Source organism: Mugil cephalus, chromosome 4, assembly GCF_022458985.1.
Source record: "Mugil cephalus isolate CIBA_MC_2020 chromosome 4, CIBA_Mcephalus_1.1, whole genome shotgun sequence".
Lineage (NCBI taxonomy): Eukaryota > Metazoa > Chordata > Actinopteri > Mugiliformes > Mugilidae > Mugil > Mugil cephalus.
This window is the reverse complement of record NC_061773.1, coordinates 315,741-332,359: the sequence shown is the minus strand read 5'-3', so window position 1 is coordinate 332,359 and position 16,619 is coordinate 315,741. Positions and strand designations below refer to the sequence as shown.

The window sequence follows — 16,619 nt, the reverse complement described above, 5'->3', positions numbered from 1 at the left end:
TGGCTGTAAGAGATGCTCCTCCAGTGTAACTTAATTCCTTTCTTGGTATCCTGGACGAGACCCCAATTCGTCGAAGGAGGATATTTTCCTCTCCTTCAGCCCAGGATCTTTATACCTTTTGGAAAGGATAGTCCATCTATGCATAAATCACACGACAATTTCTCATTTATTTGGTACACAGAGAATAAGTAGTGATTTCAGCGCTGAGACTTCAGTCAATCCACCTTAGGGGTAGAAAAAACCAAAAGCCCCCCTTCAAGCATGTATAGTGACCTTATTCTACCGAGACTCCGCCCCTCCAGAAGGGTGGAGCACTGCCTCTCGTGTCAGTGAGTGTCTATGTGTAGCCAATTAGCTTTATCTGGTTTCCAGCATGTATCCTAGTCTGTGAGCAAGCTGTAAAGCGGAAAACAACTCCTTATATGGTGAGATAATGGAAGTAACACTCGTCCTGATTTTTCACAGTGTTATACACAGCCAGAAGGCCTTACTTAACCCCTTAAAACCCACCAGAAGACAGAAGATAGAGAGGTATAATACAATGATACTCAACACTGGAGACAGATGTGGCACTTCAATGTCACCATTTTCTTTCCAGCAACAATATAGGCTGACAGAGGACAAACATCATTTAGGCTTTGTTGCTCAACAAGAGTTATCTGGTTCGTCTTCTCCAGATAATATCCACGATAGTGTTCTTCATACCAGACTTTCTGTGTTCTCACGATAAAATATACTCTTTCCTGAGCAAGTGCAATTTGAAATAGAGCTGCATGCAACAATGTAGGGGTCCAAGCACATCGGCCATGGGCCATAAGGCTAGAAGAGAAGTTTTGAGCAAATTGACGAAGGGTTGGCAGAAATACAAGCTGACCCCTGGGTTGGCGGCACCGCCGGCAAATTTGATTGGGTGTAGCGAGCAAACGGTTTGGACAATGAAAATGCCGCTAAGTAATTTCACTTTTTCACTCTAACTGCGATTCACTCAATAGTGAAGGAGCAAGAGCCACACAACAACTGAATGACATTAAATGCCACACTACACTCATTGTTCAACCAAAAACAGTGAACTCCCATAGTGCACTGCAGCACACATACTGCTTGCTATCGAGTATTTAATTCAAATGTATTTTATTTTAGTTTATGTTTTTTAAAAAATATATAATTCTAAATTTGAATTTATGGTGATCTCGTAACATTAAAATAAAATGTGTTTAATTTTTTGTCACTCAAAATACGTCACAACTGCCGATGTGCGACATCCGTCGGCAGGTCCAGCCCGCTATTTATTGAACTTTTTGACAGGAGGTAGGCCAACCATGAATAAATACCTGTTAGTTTTACTTCTGTGGTTAGGCTAATTGTACCTCGTTTCTGACATAGGCAGAAGGATGAGATGTCCTGGTCTTTGTGTAGTTGCATTCCCATCATCTCTATTACCGACTGCTGGTGTGTAGGCTAATTACCTGGTGTTTTTATTTCTGTGGTTAGGTTAATTGTATCTCGTTTCTGATAGAGGCAGAAGGATGAGATGCCCTGGTCTGAGTGTAGTTGCATTCCCATCATCCCTATTACCTACTGCGGGTGTCTAGGCTAATTAGCTGGTGTTTTTTATTTCTGTGGCTAGGCTAATTGTATCGCGTTTCTGACATAGTTAGTAGCTGACCACTTGTCTACTGGTTGGTTGCCCAGTTAGACCTGGCTTCTAAATGTTTTGCCTTAGATCATGGGACAAGGGATTGTAACATCTCGTCGTGTGTATTAATGAATATCTATGCATAAATAAAATTTTCTTTTCTCTGTAGCAGTTCTTTCATTTCATAACTGCAAAATACTATAGTTTGTTTTATACATAGGCCTAGCATAGAGATAAAAACGATATATGCAGTGTTATCTTCATTTTAAATGGCAAAGGGGTTTTGTGGCTCCCAGTGTTTTCTTTTCTGTGGGAAATGGGTCTAAATGGCTCTTTGAGTATTGAAGGTTGCCAACCCCTGGCTTAGGGGATTGGATCTGCACAATTCTTCCACCAAAGTGTCATCAATGGTTTGGTTATTTTTCTTAAAATGTGAAACAATAACACTTTTAACTAAAGAAACGGGGGCAGAACTTGCTATAAAGTGAAGATCATCAACCAGTTCCAACCAGCACCAAACTGAAACATCGTGAACACTCTCTAATTTCAACAAGGGGGAGGTTATATATTCAACAACACTGCTTCCATCCTCCTCTTCATAGTGTGCATTAGTTCTACTGCCTTCATAATTAGCACCGCTGTGGTCCTTATCCTCTTCAGAGGCTTCAAAATCAAGTGTTTTTTCTGGTAACTCAGAGATAATCCCTGGAAATCTTGTGACGTATGTGGAGTATGCTTCCTGTATTTGTGTGTTGCAAAAGTCCCATACACGTTACTTTGGTGATCGCAACCTTCAAAGGCACATTTTACAGTCTCATTATGCTCCGAGATCAGAATCAGAATCAGAATTATTTTATTGATCCCACAGGGAAATTACTTTTTGTTACAGCAGCTCCAACCCAAAGCGTAACGGTACTACAAAGAGCAATCAGAATAAGTAGAAGACAATAAGGATAAGTAAGCAAATGTAAAAAATATAGGAAATATATATATAACAATATGTACAAGATGTAAGTGAAGTGAAACCAGTGTTCCTAAGAGATGAGGTGAACATGAATTATTGCACATTAATGAAATATTGCACATTAAATAAATAATATGAGAGTGAGGAGTTGTACAGGCTAATGGCTACCTGGCTAATGGCAGGAATGATTTCCTGTGACGCTCTGCGGTGTATCGTAGTGTGATCAGTCTGGTGCTGAAAGAACTCCTGTGTCTGGCCAGCACGTCATGTTAAAACAAAATGGTCTTGCTCTTATATAGCACTTTTCTACCTACTCAAAGGTACTCAAAGCGCTTTTACAGTCAGAGACACATCCATCCATTCGCTCACACAAGCACACACACATTCACAAACCAGTGCCAGTTGCACTGGGAGCAACTGGGGGTTCAGTATCTTGCTCAAGGACACTTCGGCATATGGCACACTCGGGGGATCGAACCGCTAACCCTTCGGTTCATGAACAATCCACTTTACCTACTGAGCCATAGCCGCCCCTATGGAGTGGGTTCAGAGGGTCCAGCTTCACTCCCACAACGTCACTGGCCTTGCGTATCAGTCTGTTCAACCTGTTGGCATTCGCTACCCTCAGCCTGCTGCCCCAGCACGCAACAGCATAGAAGATAGCACTGGCCACCACAGACTCATAGAACATCCTGAGCATAGTCCTGCAGATGTTAAAGGACCTCAACTGCCTCAGAAAATAGAGGCGACTCTGGCCCTTCCTGTACAGGGCGTCTGTGTTCTTTCCCCAGTCCAGTCTATTATCAATGTGAACCCCCAGATACTAATAATCCTCCACAATGTCCACATTGACCCCCTGGATGGAAACAGGGCTCACCGGCACCTTGGTCCTCCTCAGGTCCACCACCAGTTCCTTCGTCTTTGTCACATTGAGCTGTAGATGGTTCTCCTCACACCATGTGACAAAGTTGTCCACAACAGCCCTGTACTCCACCTCATCACCCTTGCTGATGCATCCAGGTGAGAGGTGAGGTGAGAGGTGAGAGGCTGTCCTCCCCTGGAAGATGAGAGGCTGTAAGGAGGGAGAGGAGAAGAGAGTGGAAAAGGTGTTGTGGACAAAACAATAGAGGTATTGGTGGAGGGGTTGATGGTGGTGTTCATAGGGGGTGGAGGGGCAGTGGTGTCAAATCTGTTAAAGAACAGATTGAGTTTGTTGGCCTATTCCACGCTGCCTTCCATTCCTCTATTGCCCGCTGCCCTGAGACCAGTGATCTTCTTCATGCCACTCTAGACCTCTCTGTTGTTGTTGTGCTGGAGCTTCCATTCCAGCTTCTTCCTGTATTCCTCCTTAGCCTCTGTGATCTTATTCTTCAAGTGTCTCTGTATGTCTCTCACCACCTCCTCGTTGCCAGTCCTGAAAGCTCTCTTCTTCTCGTTCAGGATGTCTTTGATGTCCTTTGTCACCCATGGCTTGTTGTTCGGGTAACAGTGGACCGTCTCTGCTGGAACAATAGTGTCAACACAGAAGTTGATATAGTCCGTGATGCACTCCGTGAGCCCGTCAATGTCCTCTCTGTTTGGCTCACAGAGTGCCTGCCAGTCCGTGACCTCAAAACATCCCTGCAGTGCCTCCCAAGCCTCCTCCGACCATCTTGTCACTGTCCTTGTGGTCACTGGCTGACTCTTTACATAAGCAGGGCTGAGGTGTACCAGGTTGTGATCTGACCTGCCCAGCGGGGGGAGGGGAGAGGAGCTGTATGCATCCTTAACACTGGCATACAACAGATCCAGTGTCCTCTCCTCTCTGGTGGAACAGTTCACGTACTGAGTAAAGTTGAGTAGTGTTTTGTCCATGGTGACGTGGTTGAAGTCCCCCGAGATAGCAATGACTGCCCTCGGGTGCTGGGTCTTTAACCGGGCTATGGCGGAGTGGATGGCGTCACATGCTGATGCAGGGTTTGCAGAGGGAGGAACGTACACAGTCACCATCACAACATGAGAAAACTCCCGTGGCAGATAATATGGACGGAGACCAACAGCAAACAGTTCAATATCCGGGCTGCAGATTTGCTCTTTGATGGTAACATGACTAGGATTACACCACTTGTTGTTCACTAGAACGGCAAGCCCCCCTCCTTTCCATTTACCGCTCCCGGTGCAATCCCTGTCGGCCCGAACAGTCTGGAAGCTGTTGATGGACACATTGTCATCAAGAATGTCCTGGTGCAACCATGTCTCCGTAAAGCACATTAAACTACACTCCTGATACCCCGTCTGACTCCTGGCTAACGCTGTTAACTCATCCATCTTGTTGGCCAGTGATCTTACGTTTCCCATCATGACCGTGGGGAGACTCGGTCTATACCTCCTCTTATCCATTAGTCTCTGTTGTCTTTTCCTAGTTTCTCTCCTCCGCTGATTTTTCTTTCCCCTGCATCCTCGGTGAGTTCTTCTCCAGACCTCCTCAGGTATATCAGGAGATCTGGAATCCATGCGCGATCAGGTGATACCTCGTGAAAACAAAGCAGCCCCGTGTCTGTCGTGCCCAGCAGAGTGAAAGTGTAAGAAGTATCTCCAAAACTACTACCAAAGTGATCAAAACACTCAAATGCTTAAATAAGAATCTAACAAAAAATACAAACAAATTAAGTTAAAAAAGATAGATAAAAAATAAGAAATGGGCAAAAGCGATCGTAACAGGCAGCATACACTTTCGCGCGTGCGCACTAAAAATGTTGATGACCTATGTGTTCAAAAAAATAATTTTCATTAGGAAATCCATTTTTTTTTTTACACAGAGGGCAGGTGAATGAAGGACTTACTTCAGGTGAGTTGAAGAATTCGACTTCTCGACAGATGAGAGCAGAGGGAACTCCAGCATTTAAAAGAGTATGGGCAACCTATATTAATACAAGGCAAGGCATGGCTGTGTCCAAAGGTCCCATGGTGCAGTCTGTAAGAAAAGAAAAAGACAAGTTATGGGTTATCTCAAACCTCTTGGATACAAGTCTGATGAGAGCCATTTGTGAAAATTATCCTGCTGAACAAGACATAAAAGAGTGCAGGAATGCACTGGAAAGCTTCACATCTCTCTACAAACCTTCTACAACTTTAACCTAATACTACTGCTGCAAACTTTATACTACAGACTTCATTCAAAATACAAATTGTACACAGGATATTGTAGTATTAAACTTGTTCAACTCAAAATCTTTTACGTTTTTTAAACTATCACAGCTTAAAGTTGAGCAGGTTTTTATACCAAATCTGCGTTTAACATTGGTGTGTATTGCGCCTGCTGGAGTGGATGACGTCAGCGCTAGAATGAAGAGCTTACCTATGCACCGACACAACAACTGAAGCTGTCAGTCCTGCCGCTTTGGCTGTGTGAGCTTCAAAGCACCAACTACTCCCTGCAATAGCCTTATTAACCTCCATGTTAAACAGGACAGAAATTTTTGCAGGGAAGCAGACAAACCAATTTGTCTCCCTTGCGCCTTAAGTCCATTCCCTTACCGGAAGCCACAAATTATAGACCTACAAGGTCAGAAAAGCCTTGTGCTACTGGTGGTGAAGTCATTTTAATGATAGTTACCTAGTGCCCTAGCGCTCTAGTGTTATTGTAGAAGTCACTAGGCTATATCTTTAAAATATTAAACTACCACACAAAGACAACGCTAATTATAAACCGCACGCAGGTATAAACAGTGTTGGTTGAAGTTAATGTGCTGTTCGAAATGGCAGTTGGCAACGGCAACCCTCTTTATTACCGTCTGTACCCAGGGGAAGCTACACCGTGTATTTATGGACTCCCAAAAATATACAAGGAGGGAGCCCCACTCAGACCTATTGTCAGCAGTATTAACTCTGTCACATATAACATTGCCAAGCATTTGGCATCCATCCTGTCTCCGTTAGTAGGCAACACCCCACACCACATTGAAAACTCCAGGGACTTTGTGAACAAAGTCAAGGACGTCACACTGGACCCAGAAGAAACCATCATGTCCTATGATGTCACCTCACTGTTCACCTGCATCCCCACGAGAGAAGTCATGGATGTAGTAAGGAAAAGACTACAAAAGGATGACACCTTGGCATTAAGAACCAACCTCACCCCAGAACAAGTCTCTGTGTTACTCGACCTGTGCCTGACCACCACCTACTTTCAGTTCAATGGAGGTTTCTACAGGCAAAAACACAGCTGTGCGATGGGGTCCCCAGTGTCACCAATCGTGGCCAATCTCTACATGGAGGAAGTAGAGACCAGAGCTCTGGAAACCTTTGCAGGTTCCACCCCCACCCACTGGTACAGATATGTGGAGGACACCTAGGTCAAAATCAAAACACATGAATGCAGTGGACAGCAACATCAAGTTCACCAGTTTGGACATCAGCGGGGACTTTCTGGCCTTTTTGGACTGTTTGGTGCGTGTTGAAGAAGATCGAAGCCTCAACATAGAAGTATATAGGAAACCCACACACACAGATCAACACTTGTTATTTGACTCACACCACCCTCTGGAACACAAACTAGGAGTCATCAGAACCCTCCAGCACCGAGCACAGACTGTCTCCACTAGACAGGAGGGAAAGGACAAGGAGGGAACACACATTAAACAAACCCTCAAGACATGTGGATATCCCAACTGGGCCTTTGTCAAAGGCTCAAAAAGATATCCCAGGAAGGACAGGGAAGAGGAGCACAACAAAAGGAAGAACATCACCATCCCCTACATAGCTGATGTATCAGAGAAACTGAGGAGAATTTTTGGCAAACACCGCATCCCAGTTTATTTCAAACCTGGAAACACACTAAGACAGAAACTGGTCCACCCCAAAGACAAAACACCTAGACAGAAACAGAGTAATGTAGTGTATGCTGTTCAGTGTAGTGAGGAATGTACAGACTTGTACATTGAGGAAACAAAACAACCCATCCACAAGCTCATGGCCCAACACAGGAGAGCCAGCTCATCAGGAAACGACTCAACAGTCCACCTCCACCTGAAGGACAAAGGACACTCCTTTGAGGATACCAACGTCAAAGTCCTGGCCAGAGAGGACAGGTGGTTTGAGAGAGGGTTAAGGAAGCCATCTATGTCAAAGTGGAGAGACCTTCTCCAAACAGAGGAGGTGGACTGAGATTTAATTTACCAACTATTTATAATTCAGTTTTGACTTCTGTCCCCAAGAAGTTTCAACAACATTCACACTTGAGCCTCCAGGCTCCCATGGACAATAGCCTCGTTAGAGCTCTATTCATAGGATAAGTTAGCCCTGGCACACAGTTCCCCCTATTCAAGGACAGGTAAGTACCAGCCATTATGGTACTTAGTGACCCCAGTTTCTGGTCAAGCAAGTTTCTGGTGGGTGTTACCCACAGAGTTTATTCCTATTTAAACCTCAATTTCCCACTAGTTTATCAGAACTGAAGAAGCTACTCGGATGAGTGGTGAAACCTCTTCAAGAAATTCTACAAGTCCAGCTGACCTTATTCAACGCCTTTTTGAACGGCAAAAGTAGCAAACATAATGCATAAAGCATAGGCATGCTTTTTTTCAAATTGCAGAATTTAACAATTCTGGTAAAATCAAATTTTTAACAATATAAATTGTTACTTACAAGTGTTCTCCTTGGGCTCTGCGAAACAACGTGTCTTCCCTCCTGTAACCTTTGAGAGGCCCGGGCTTGTTCTTCCGTTGCTGCAAGTGGGCGGGTTGTGACGTTTTACGTCTGATATAAATGTCTAAACTGAGTTTTGTAAAATCAATTTATGGTGCAGTCTTATAAATTAATTGTATCACGTAAAATAGTAATTTACGAAAATATTCACACTTTTTACTTAAGGATAACTCAAAAACTAAAAAAGAAAAATAAATTGATTTATTGGAGTAAATATACTTTTAAAAATAAACTCATATAAACAACACCACTGAAAGACTTCTTACAGTGTGGGATTACATGAAGAGACAGAGTAATTTGAGGGAGCCTACATCCACAGAAGATCTGTGATTAGTTCTCTAACCATTTTACCTAAAGAAATTGATGCTGTCTTGAAGGCAAAGGGTGGTCACACCAAATGTTGATTTGATTTAGATAAGTCTTCTGTTCATTCACTGCATTTTGTTAATTTATGGAAATAAACTATTAACACAATGATTTCTGAAAGCATGCTTTTCACGCCTGCCTAAAATGTTTGCACAGTACTGTATGTTATAATTCTACATGACCAGTGAAGTTCATATAAAGTACAGCTCCTGATCACTAGGGCACATGTAAAAGTAAAATGTGACTTCCTGTCATTTGCTGCAGATCCCCGGCTTATGTGAGGATGGTGCTGATTCTGCTTTCCCTATCCTGAAGGCCGATGTCAGCTGTGAGTTGTTTGTGGGCTACAAAGCAGTGTACCGGGTCTGCTTTGGCCTTAGCATGTGGTTCCTGATGTTTTCCATTTTCACAATTAACATCAAGAACAGCAGAGACCCCCGGGCTGCCGTCCACAATGGGTAAGGACTGCACTGAGTCTGGCGTCACATAAATGTTTTTTGAGAGAAAATAACAAATTTTATTTTTGATGTAAATTTTTATATCAAGTTTCAGTTCAATATTAACTTGTAATAGATTCAAATTATGTGAAGTGAACTATATATGAAATAGGGCTGTCAACAGTAACGTGTTAATGCAGATTAATCCATCGTCATGAATAATCTGATTAATAATTTTAATGCAATTAACCCATCTGCAGAAATGGCACAAATGGCCAGTTGATCCAGTAGTGAATCAACGGATAAAGATGGAAGATGCTAAACAGCACATTGGCCCTCTCAATGGGAAACCTGAGTAAAAAAAAAATAAGATGGAACAGTCAGCCTGTCTACCCATTTGGGCATGCGCGACAGTAACTCTACTTGGACAAACTTCCTGAAATGTGTTGCCAGAGATGTTCAGAGACATTTGGCGCTGCAGATCGGTTAATTGCGTTAAAAATTTTAATCAGATTAATCATGATGATAAATTAATCTGTGTTAACACATATCAAAATGTCAATTGCTGTGTATTCTGTAGGAAAGATTGCCCCATAAGCATTATTAGTAAAGTATAACTTGAATATGTTTTGGTAAACATCTAAAATACAAAATTATGGATTTAAAGTATTTATTAATATATATATATATATACACAACATTGTTCTTTTATGTTTAAGTTCTTTCCTATAAATGTAGCATTTATTTGATTTTCAGATTTTGGTTCTTTAAGTTAGCTGCTTTGGTGGGAATTACAGTTGGTGCCTTTCACATTCCAGATTGGCCTTTCAATTACAGTAAGAACTTTTATAATTTATACTCACATTACTCATATTATTAAAGCTTTAATAATATCTGACAGACAAGTTATTGACTTACCTGCTTGCCTGTGTGTGTGTGTGTGTGCTTTCTGTGTGTCAGCATGGTTTGTCATAGGTTCTGGTGGAGCTTTCTTTTTCATTCTCATCCAGCTGGTGCTGCTGGTGGACTTTGCCCACTCCTGGAACGAGTCCTGGGTGGAGAAGATGGAGAATAGCAACTCAAGAGGCTGGTATGCAGGTCAGTGATTGAAGCATTGAACTTATTAATTTATATTTTTTAGACAACTTTGTGTTCATATGCGACATTAACACAAAAAGGTTGCATGATTTTCTTTTACCAGAAATTGTTTTCCCATCTTCTGCTTTTAGCGTTGTTGGCTGTCACCATCCTGAGCTACATCCTGTCCTTTATTGCTGTAGTGCTGTTCTTTGTCTTCTACACCAAGGCTGATGGATGCCTCATCAACAAGTTCTTCATCAGCTTCAACATGCTGTACTGTGTCGGGGCTTCGGTTGTGTCTGTGCTGAATAAAGTACAGGTACAGAAGAGAGAGATTAGTGTGTCAGCCTCAAACATACAGTCAGGGAAAAGATAGAATAAAACAAAGCTGTCAAAATGAAAATTTGCTTGTCTGAAATGGTGTAGTCTTTGTTCTCTATAGAACACACCAAAATAAGGAAACTACATTGTTCTTGTACTACATTGCTCTGAGCCTCTTCTTGTTTGCCGCAGTGATGGAGAAGCTGAAAGATACTCTAGATCAGGCAGGAATCTACATGGAGTATGATGTTTGCATCCAACATCATGATCTGTAGTGAGATCAAGGAGCAAGTGGAGGAAAATCTGGAAAGGTGAAGGTTGGCTCTGGAAAGAAGATGAAAGAAGTTTAGCCGGAGTAAGACTAGGAATACTAGGACTAGGAAGACTGCTAGGAATACATGTGTGTGAACGAGAGGGGCACAAGAGGAAACCGAGGGGGAGGTACAGAAAGTACAGGGGCCTTATTTATCAAACCATGTCTAGAAAAGTTTCTAAATTCTGATGTAGGAATGAAATCATTCTTTACTTACAACATAAAAGAGTCGCTAAAACAAACTGCTGCATGCATTTTATTTTGGTAAAGTTTAAAATGTTGAATGACAGAGATTATTATCCCACACAACTTTTGATCTGAAATGGCTCACTTTTAAAAGAACAGCTAACTGGCAAACTAAAACCTAAAACCTCTGTATTCTCTTCTCCCTCGTTGAATGGCAGCAGCATTAGTGTGTGTGAAAGATGGAAAGTTTGGTATGGGCTTGTCCGCTTGCGTCATATATTTTATTGTTCTGTGTCCCTAGGAGTCTCAGCCACGCTCCGGTCTACTACAGTCCTCCATCATCACTCTGTACACCATGTTTCTGACCTGGTCTGCAATGACCAATGAGCCTGGTGAGAATCACAAATACTTTTGAAATCATTAGACTACATTCTATGCTTAATTTAACAATTAATACTGTATATCAGCCTTAGTGTAGCCAGACTCACTTCAATAATATAACTACCAACCAATCAGAGCTATTGTTGTAAACTTCAACTTCACCGCGCTCAACTCCCACAGTAAATATAGACCGATTCTAAGGGCTTTTTCTCCTCCCCTCAGACCGAGAATGCAACCCCAACCTGGTGAGTATCTTCCAGCAGATCACCACCCCGACATTGGCCCCTCTGGAGACAGAGAACCGGACAGCTGTGGTGATCATTGGCACAGAGGAACCAGTCCTCACATCCCCATACCTGCAGTGGTGGGATGCCCAGGCTATTGTGGGACTCGTTATATTTGTCCTGTGCATCATCTACTCCAGGTGCACAGTCCACTACTTGCCTGTCAGTAACTGTAGAAGCCTCCTTTGATTTGTCAGTTACTCTCTAAAATAATTTTGTGCTTTGCACTTCGGGGACATTTTTGAAAAAACTTTCCAATGAATGAATGAATAAATGAATCCATTCATCTCTCTCTGCTTTGTTCTCAGCATTCGTTCATCCAGCACCAGCCAGGTGAACAAGCTGATCATGGCCTCAAAAAACTCTACCATTCTCTCTGAGGGGGCCACTACCACTGAATTATCAGAGGAAACGACAGGAACCAGGCGGGCAGAGGACAATGAGCAAGCCATTGTCCAATACAGCTACTCCTTCTTCCACTTCATGCTCTTCTTGGCCTCACTTTACATTATGATGACTCTCACCAACTGGTACAGGTCAGAGACCTCTTTCTGCTATATCCAGCTGTATACAGTCACATCTTAAATGTTCAGTTGTCTGTGTATTTTTTTTTTTTATTTTTTTTTTTTATGCAGGTAAGGGGAGGGAAAGGGAGATGGAAAGAATGCAACATCTGGCCATATAAGATTAGTACACAAATGCATTAGAAGCAATAGAGAAGAAATTAGAGGATAGATAATCGTATGAGAAATGCACTTAGATTTAAATGACCCACAAGGGAAATAATTGCTTGGTCACAGTAGCTTAGTTGCACATAAAAGATAAAATAAAAGATTTAAATAAAATATAAGTAATATCTAGTTAAATAAAAATAGAAAATATTTTAAGCAGAAAATGTACAGAATTAGCATATGAACAGAAATAGAAACAGAAGAATATACAGTAATGAATGATGGTCAGCTTCAACAGTCTCAACAAAACAACTTGAAAAAAACAACTTTTTTGTATGATTTCTGGTGAAGTATGACCCAAGTACAGAGCACTAAGAGGAGGCAAGAGCAGGGAACAAATATGGCTTATAATTAAAAAAAAGAAATAGAATAGGCAATGTACAATAAACTCTTAACCAATTACATTACAAACAACAAATATCAAGTATCAAGACAGTATTAAAAGACACAAGACAAGACAGGTGAGGGGAATCATAGGCTCGTTTCAATCCTGTGTTGTCCCAGGTCATTGCGGATCTTTTCAGCAATGTGAAAGGGTTGCGGCATTTCTTTCTGGGCCAAATGACCCTTCAAGCAACCCGGGAATTTAGCGGCTCAGCTTGAATGCAGTGTCGTGTGTCTCATATCTAAATTATCCTGCCTGTTGCCTTCCGATTTTGTCACTGGGCTGCCAGTCAGGCTGTTATTGTGAAAGCTCCAGGGCTGTGAGATCAAACAAACAAATCAAATGTGTAGCTACACAATAGGGGTGCACATTTAATTGAGTTTAATCGTGAATACCTGCAACCGGCTGCTTGGCTGTTACTCCTACCCAGTGTTGGGCACGTTACTTTTAAAAAAGTAATTAGTTACAGTTACTAGTAACTTCTACCAAAAAGTAACTGAGTTAGTAACTGACTTACTCCACTATAAAAGTAACTAGGTACCAGGGAAAGTAACTACTGCGTTACTTTTTTGAAATTTAAATGTGTCTAATAATTAGGATTTTTTTCTTAGTACACTGTAACAAAAAAAAAAAAAAAACGGTAAATTTCTGGCAGCAGGGGTGCCATAAACATACCGTAAAACAACGAAAAATTACTTTCTCGTAAAAATACAGTTATTTTCCATAATTAAAATACAGGGTGTACTTGTAATTTGTAATTTAACAAGATTTTGTTTGATTTTCAGGTTGTTTTAACGTTTAATTAGAAACATTTTCACATTTTTAAACAATTAAATAACATAGAAATATTGTAAATAAATGTTGTTTTACAAGCAATAATGCTTAAATTTACAGAAATATGCTGTTATTAATCGATTTTAATGACATTATTTTATGGGAAGAGATTGTATAATAATTTCTATTTGATGTAATAAAACAGTATATGACAAAATAATGTGATTAATCTTTCAAAACACATCAAAAACAAACATTTTACATTTTAAAATAATGAAATTACCCATAAAGACAGCAAATTAACATTGTAATATGAATAATAATGCTTAAAGTTGCAGAAATGTGCTCTTATTAGTTGTTTTAATGGCATTATTTTATTTAAAAAGGCTGTAGGCTATATTAGATTAGATGTAATATAACAGTATACAACAATAATTTGATCCTTTCAAAACATGAGAACATGAGAAAAAAATAGACCAAGCTGATCAAGAACAGCTGCAATTTCCCATTCTCCGTATTTTTATTCAACTGTGGCAGGTAGCCATTATTACAGCAATATTCAAAAATCTATTCAATTTAAATGACTGGTTCTGAAACAAAACCAAAACAAAATTCAACTGAACTGGTAATGAAAGAAAAAAGTTTTAAAAAAAATAAAATAAAAAAAAAACATAGTTGAGTTACCAGTTTACATACAAGTCACCATACATCCACAACACTGATTAGAAACTTGGTGAAATGTCACTGGAAATGAATCCATACTCTATACCAGGGGTCGGCAACCCTCAACACTCAAAGAGCCCTTTGGAAAGAAAACACTGGGAGCCACAAAACCCCTTTGACATCTAAAATGAAGATAACACTGCATATATCGTTTTCACCTCTATGCTAGGCCCATAGTGTGTTGCATTTATGAAATGAAATAACTGCTACAGAGAAAACGAAATTGCATTATGCATACATAACGGGGATTTATCCATGGTTGGCTACCTGGGGTCGAAAAGTTCAATAAATAGCGGGCTGGACCTGCCAGCGGGTGTCGCACGTCGGCAGTTGTGGCGTATTTTGTGCAACAAAAACTTAAATACATTTTATTTTAATGTTAAAAGATCACCATCAATTCAAATTTAGAATTAATTTAAAAAACTAATGCACTAAAATAAAAATACATTTGAATTAAATACTCGACAGCAACTAGTAAATGAGCTGCAATGCACTGTGGGAGTTCAGTGTTTTTCGGTTGATGTTACAACCATGAGTGTGGTGTGGCATTCAGTGTCATTCAGTTTTTGTGTAACTCTCGCTCATTCACTGATGAGTGACGAGTTGCCGCTATTCTGAGGCAGTTAGTTAGCGCGAAAAAGTGAACGGCTTTGATCAGCGTCCTTGCTCTGCACCGCTCACTGCAGAGAGCTGCAACAGAGGAACGAAAGAGCCGCATGCGGCTCCGGAGCTGCGGGTTGCCAACCCCTGCTCTATACAGTTGACGAGGTGTGGTGTCCATACTTGAACTACTTGTTGATTGTAGTGAAGTTGCAGTTTCTGAGCTGTAACCACCTGAAGAGAAGACAGAAAACATTAGCGGTTATTATATAACCGCTAATAACAGTTTAAGAGGCAGGACCAGGATAAAGGTGCAAGAAGATACAGTTCCAACACCACAGCAGTCACACGAGTCCCACTATAGACGACACCATCGCTTTGGGACAGACAAGTTTGCAAGATCTCAACATAACACACTACAAAGAAAATACACACCAGGCTGACTATACATGGGAACTAAATGAACAACATATTGTTGTTGGGGGAACTATTGCTACTGCTGGATACAAAAGTCATTTTTTTCTGTACATTGTGATAAAGTATCCTGTGTTCATCCCATAATCCCATCCCATCATTAGTTGTGTGTCATTTGCTACCGAACCAGAATCTAGAGAAGATAGACCCAACTGATGATACTGATTTCTAAGCACACTGTCAATTCACTGCTGCTGATTGTACTATATTACACTAAGTTACAGGTAGATTATGTTATTTTTCAGCCCATCTAACCCAAAAGAGTAATTGTGTGCAACATATGCATGTACTCACCAGAGAGGGGCATCTGGTCAGACTGTGTTACTGGATTTGTACTGGTACTTGCTCTGCTTAACTGTTGGTTGCTCTGGCTGCTTGGAGGACTGTGCAAGACATGTTGTTGGCCTTATTAAAGGACAGATAGTAGTAATATTTAAACACAGACATCACATAGCTCAATGTGGGTATATTATTACCTTACATAATTCTATCCTCAGTAGCCATTGCTATATTTTTAAACTGTTCCTTTCTCAATATAATGCAGTACACCACCACTAAGACCCACTATGAAATCAATGATGAACAAGGTGTAGTGTATAGTCATCACCTTTTTCAAAACATCAACAAAAATGTAGAGAAGATTCTTTGAAGTATAATTCATAGTAGAACAGCTGTATTGGACTGCATTGATTAGTACAGGTGGACCTAATAAGTAGATTTTAACTATGCACATTTTTTTAATGTGAAAGTTTATTCTGTACAAACTGAAACACATACTTGTCTTTTTGAGCAGTGACAGACGTTTCCTGGCTTCAACCCGACCGGTCAAACCCCCGCTCTTCCAAAAAGCTGCTGATGTTTGAAAAAATCATATGTCCTGTACAGAGCCCGATATCTGCCACCAAATCCCCCCGGATGCAGACCGCTGCCATGATCGTTAAAGTGTGGGAGATCGCTATACAAGCTGGATATAAACACAGTCACCGTTCACCTATGCGCTTCCATTAACGATCTTATAACAACACATTTGATTTGTTTGTTTGATATCTGCCCTTCAGAGATCAGTCTTTATGGGAGTAGACCAAAACTTGTTTTTGAGTTGAAGCTTCTACAATGATACAGTTGGGTGTGGGTGTGAAGTTGTTGTGTGCGTGTGTGGTAAAGGAGTGTGTAAACTGAACACTGCCTCTGATTGGCTTATCATGAAAGCTTACTCCACCATCAGTCATCATCACCTATGCGGTTGTTTCGCCCCTCCCTCCTCTCCTAGTCAAATAAA

The 16,619-nt window shown here is 40.9% G+C and overlaps 1 protein-coding gene across 4 annotated transcripts in view; it reads left to right on the top strand.

Moving 5' to 3' along the window:
* The window catches only part of si:ch73-267c23.10 (serine incorporator 1), a 55,974-nt gene that overhangs the window by 27,996 nt on the left and 11,359 nt on the right, over positions 1-16,619 (top strand). For all 4 annotated transcript variants that reach the window (XR_007112531.1, XR_007112530.1, XM_047581804.1 and 1 more), the window contains 7 exons: positions 8,916-9,109; positions 9,845-9,924; positions 10,049-10,186; positions 10,318-10,487; positions 11,290-11,380; positions 11,592-11,793; positions 11,962-12,189. Coding sequence is in view for 2 of the 4 variants with exons in the window: in XM_047581804.1 (XP_047437760.1) it covers positions 8,916-9,109; positions 9,845-9,924; positions 10,049-10,186; positions 10,318-10,487; positions 11,290-11,380; positions 11,592-11,793; positions 11,962-12,189 (1,103 nt within the window). In the remaining 2 variants the exon portion in view is untranslated. The remainder of the gene's footprint in view (positions 1-8,915; positions 9,110-9,844; positions 9,925-10,048; positions 10,187-10,317; positions 10,488-11,289; positions 11,381-11,591; positions 11,794-11,961; positions 12,190-16,619) is intronic.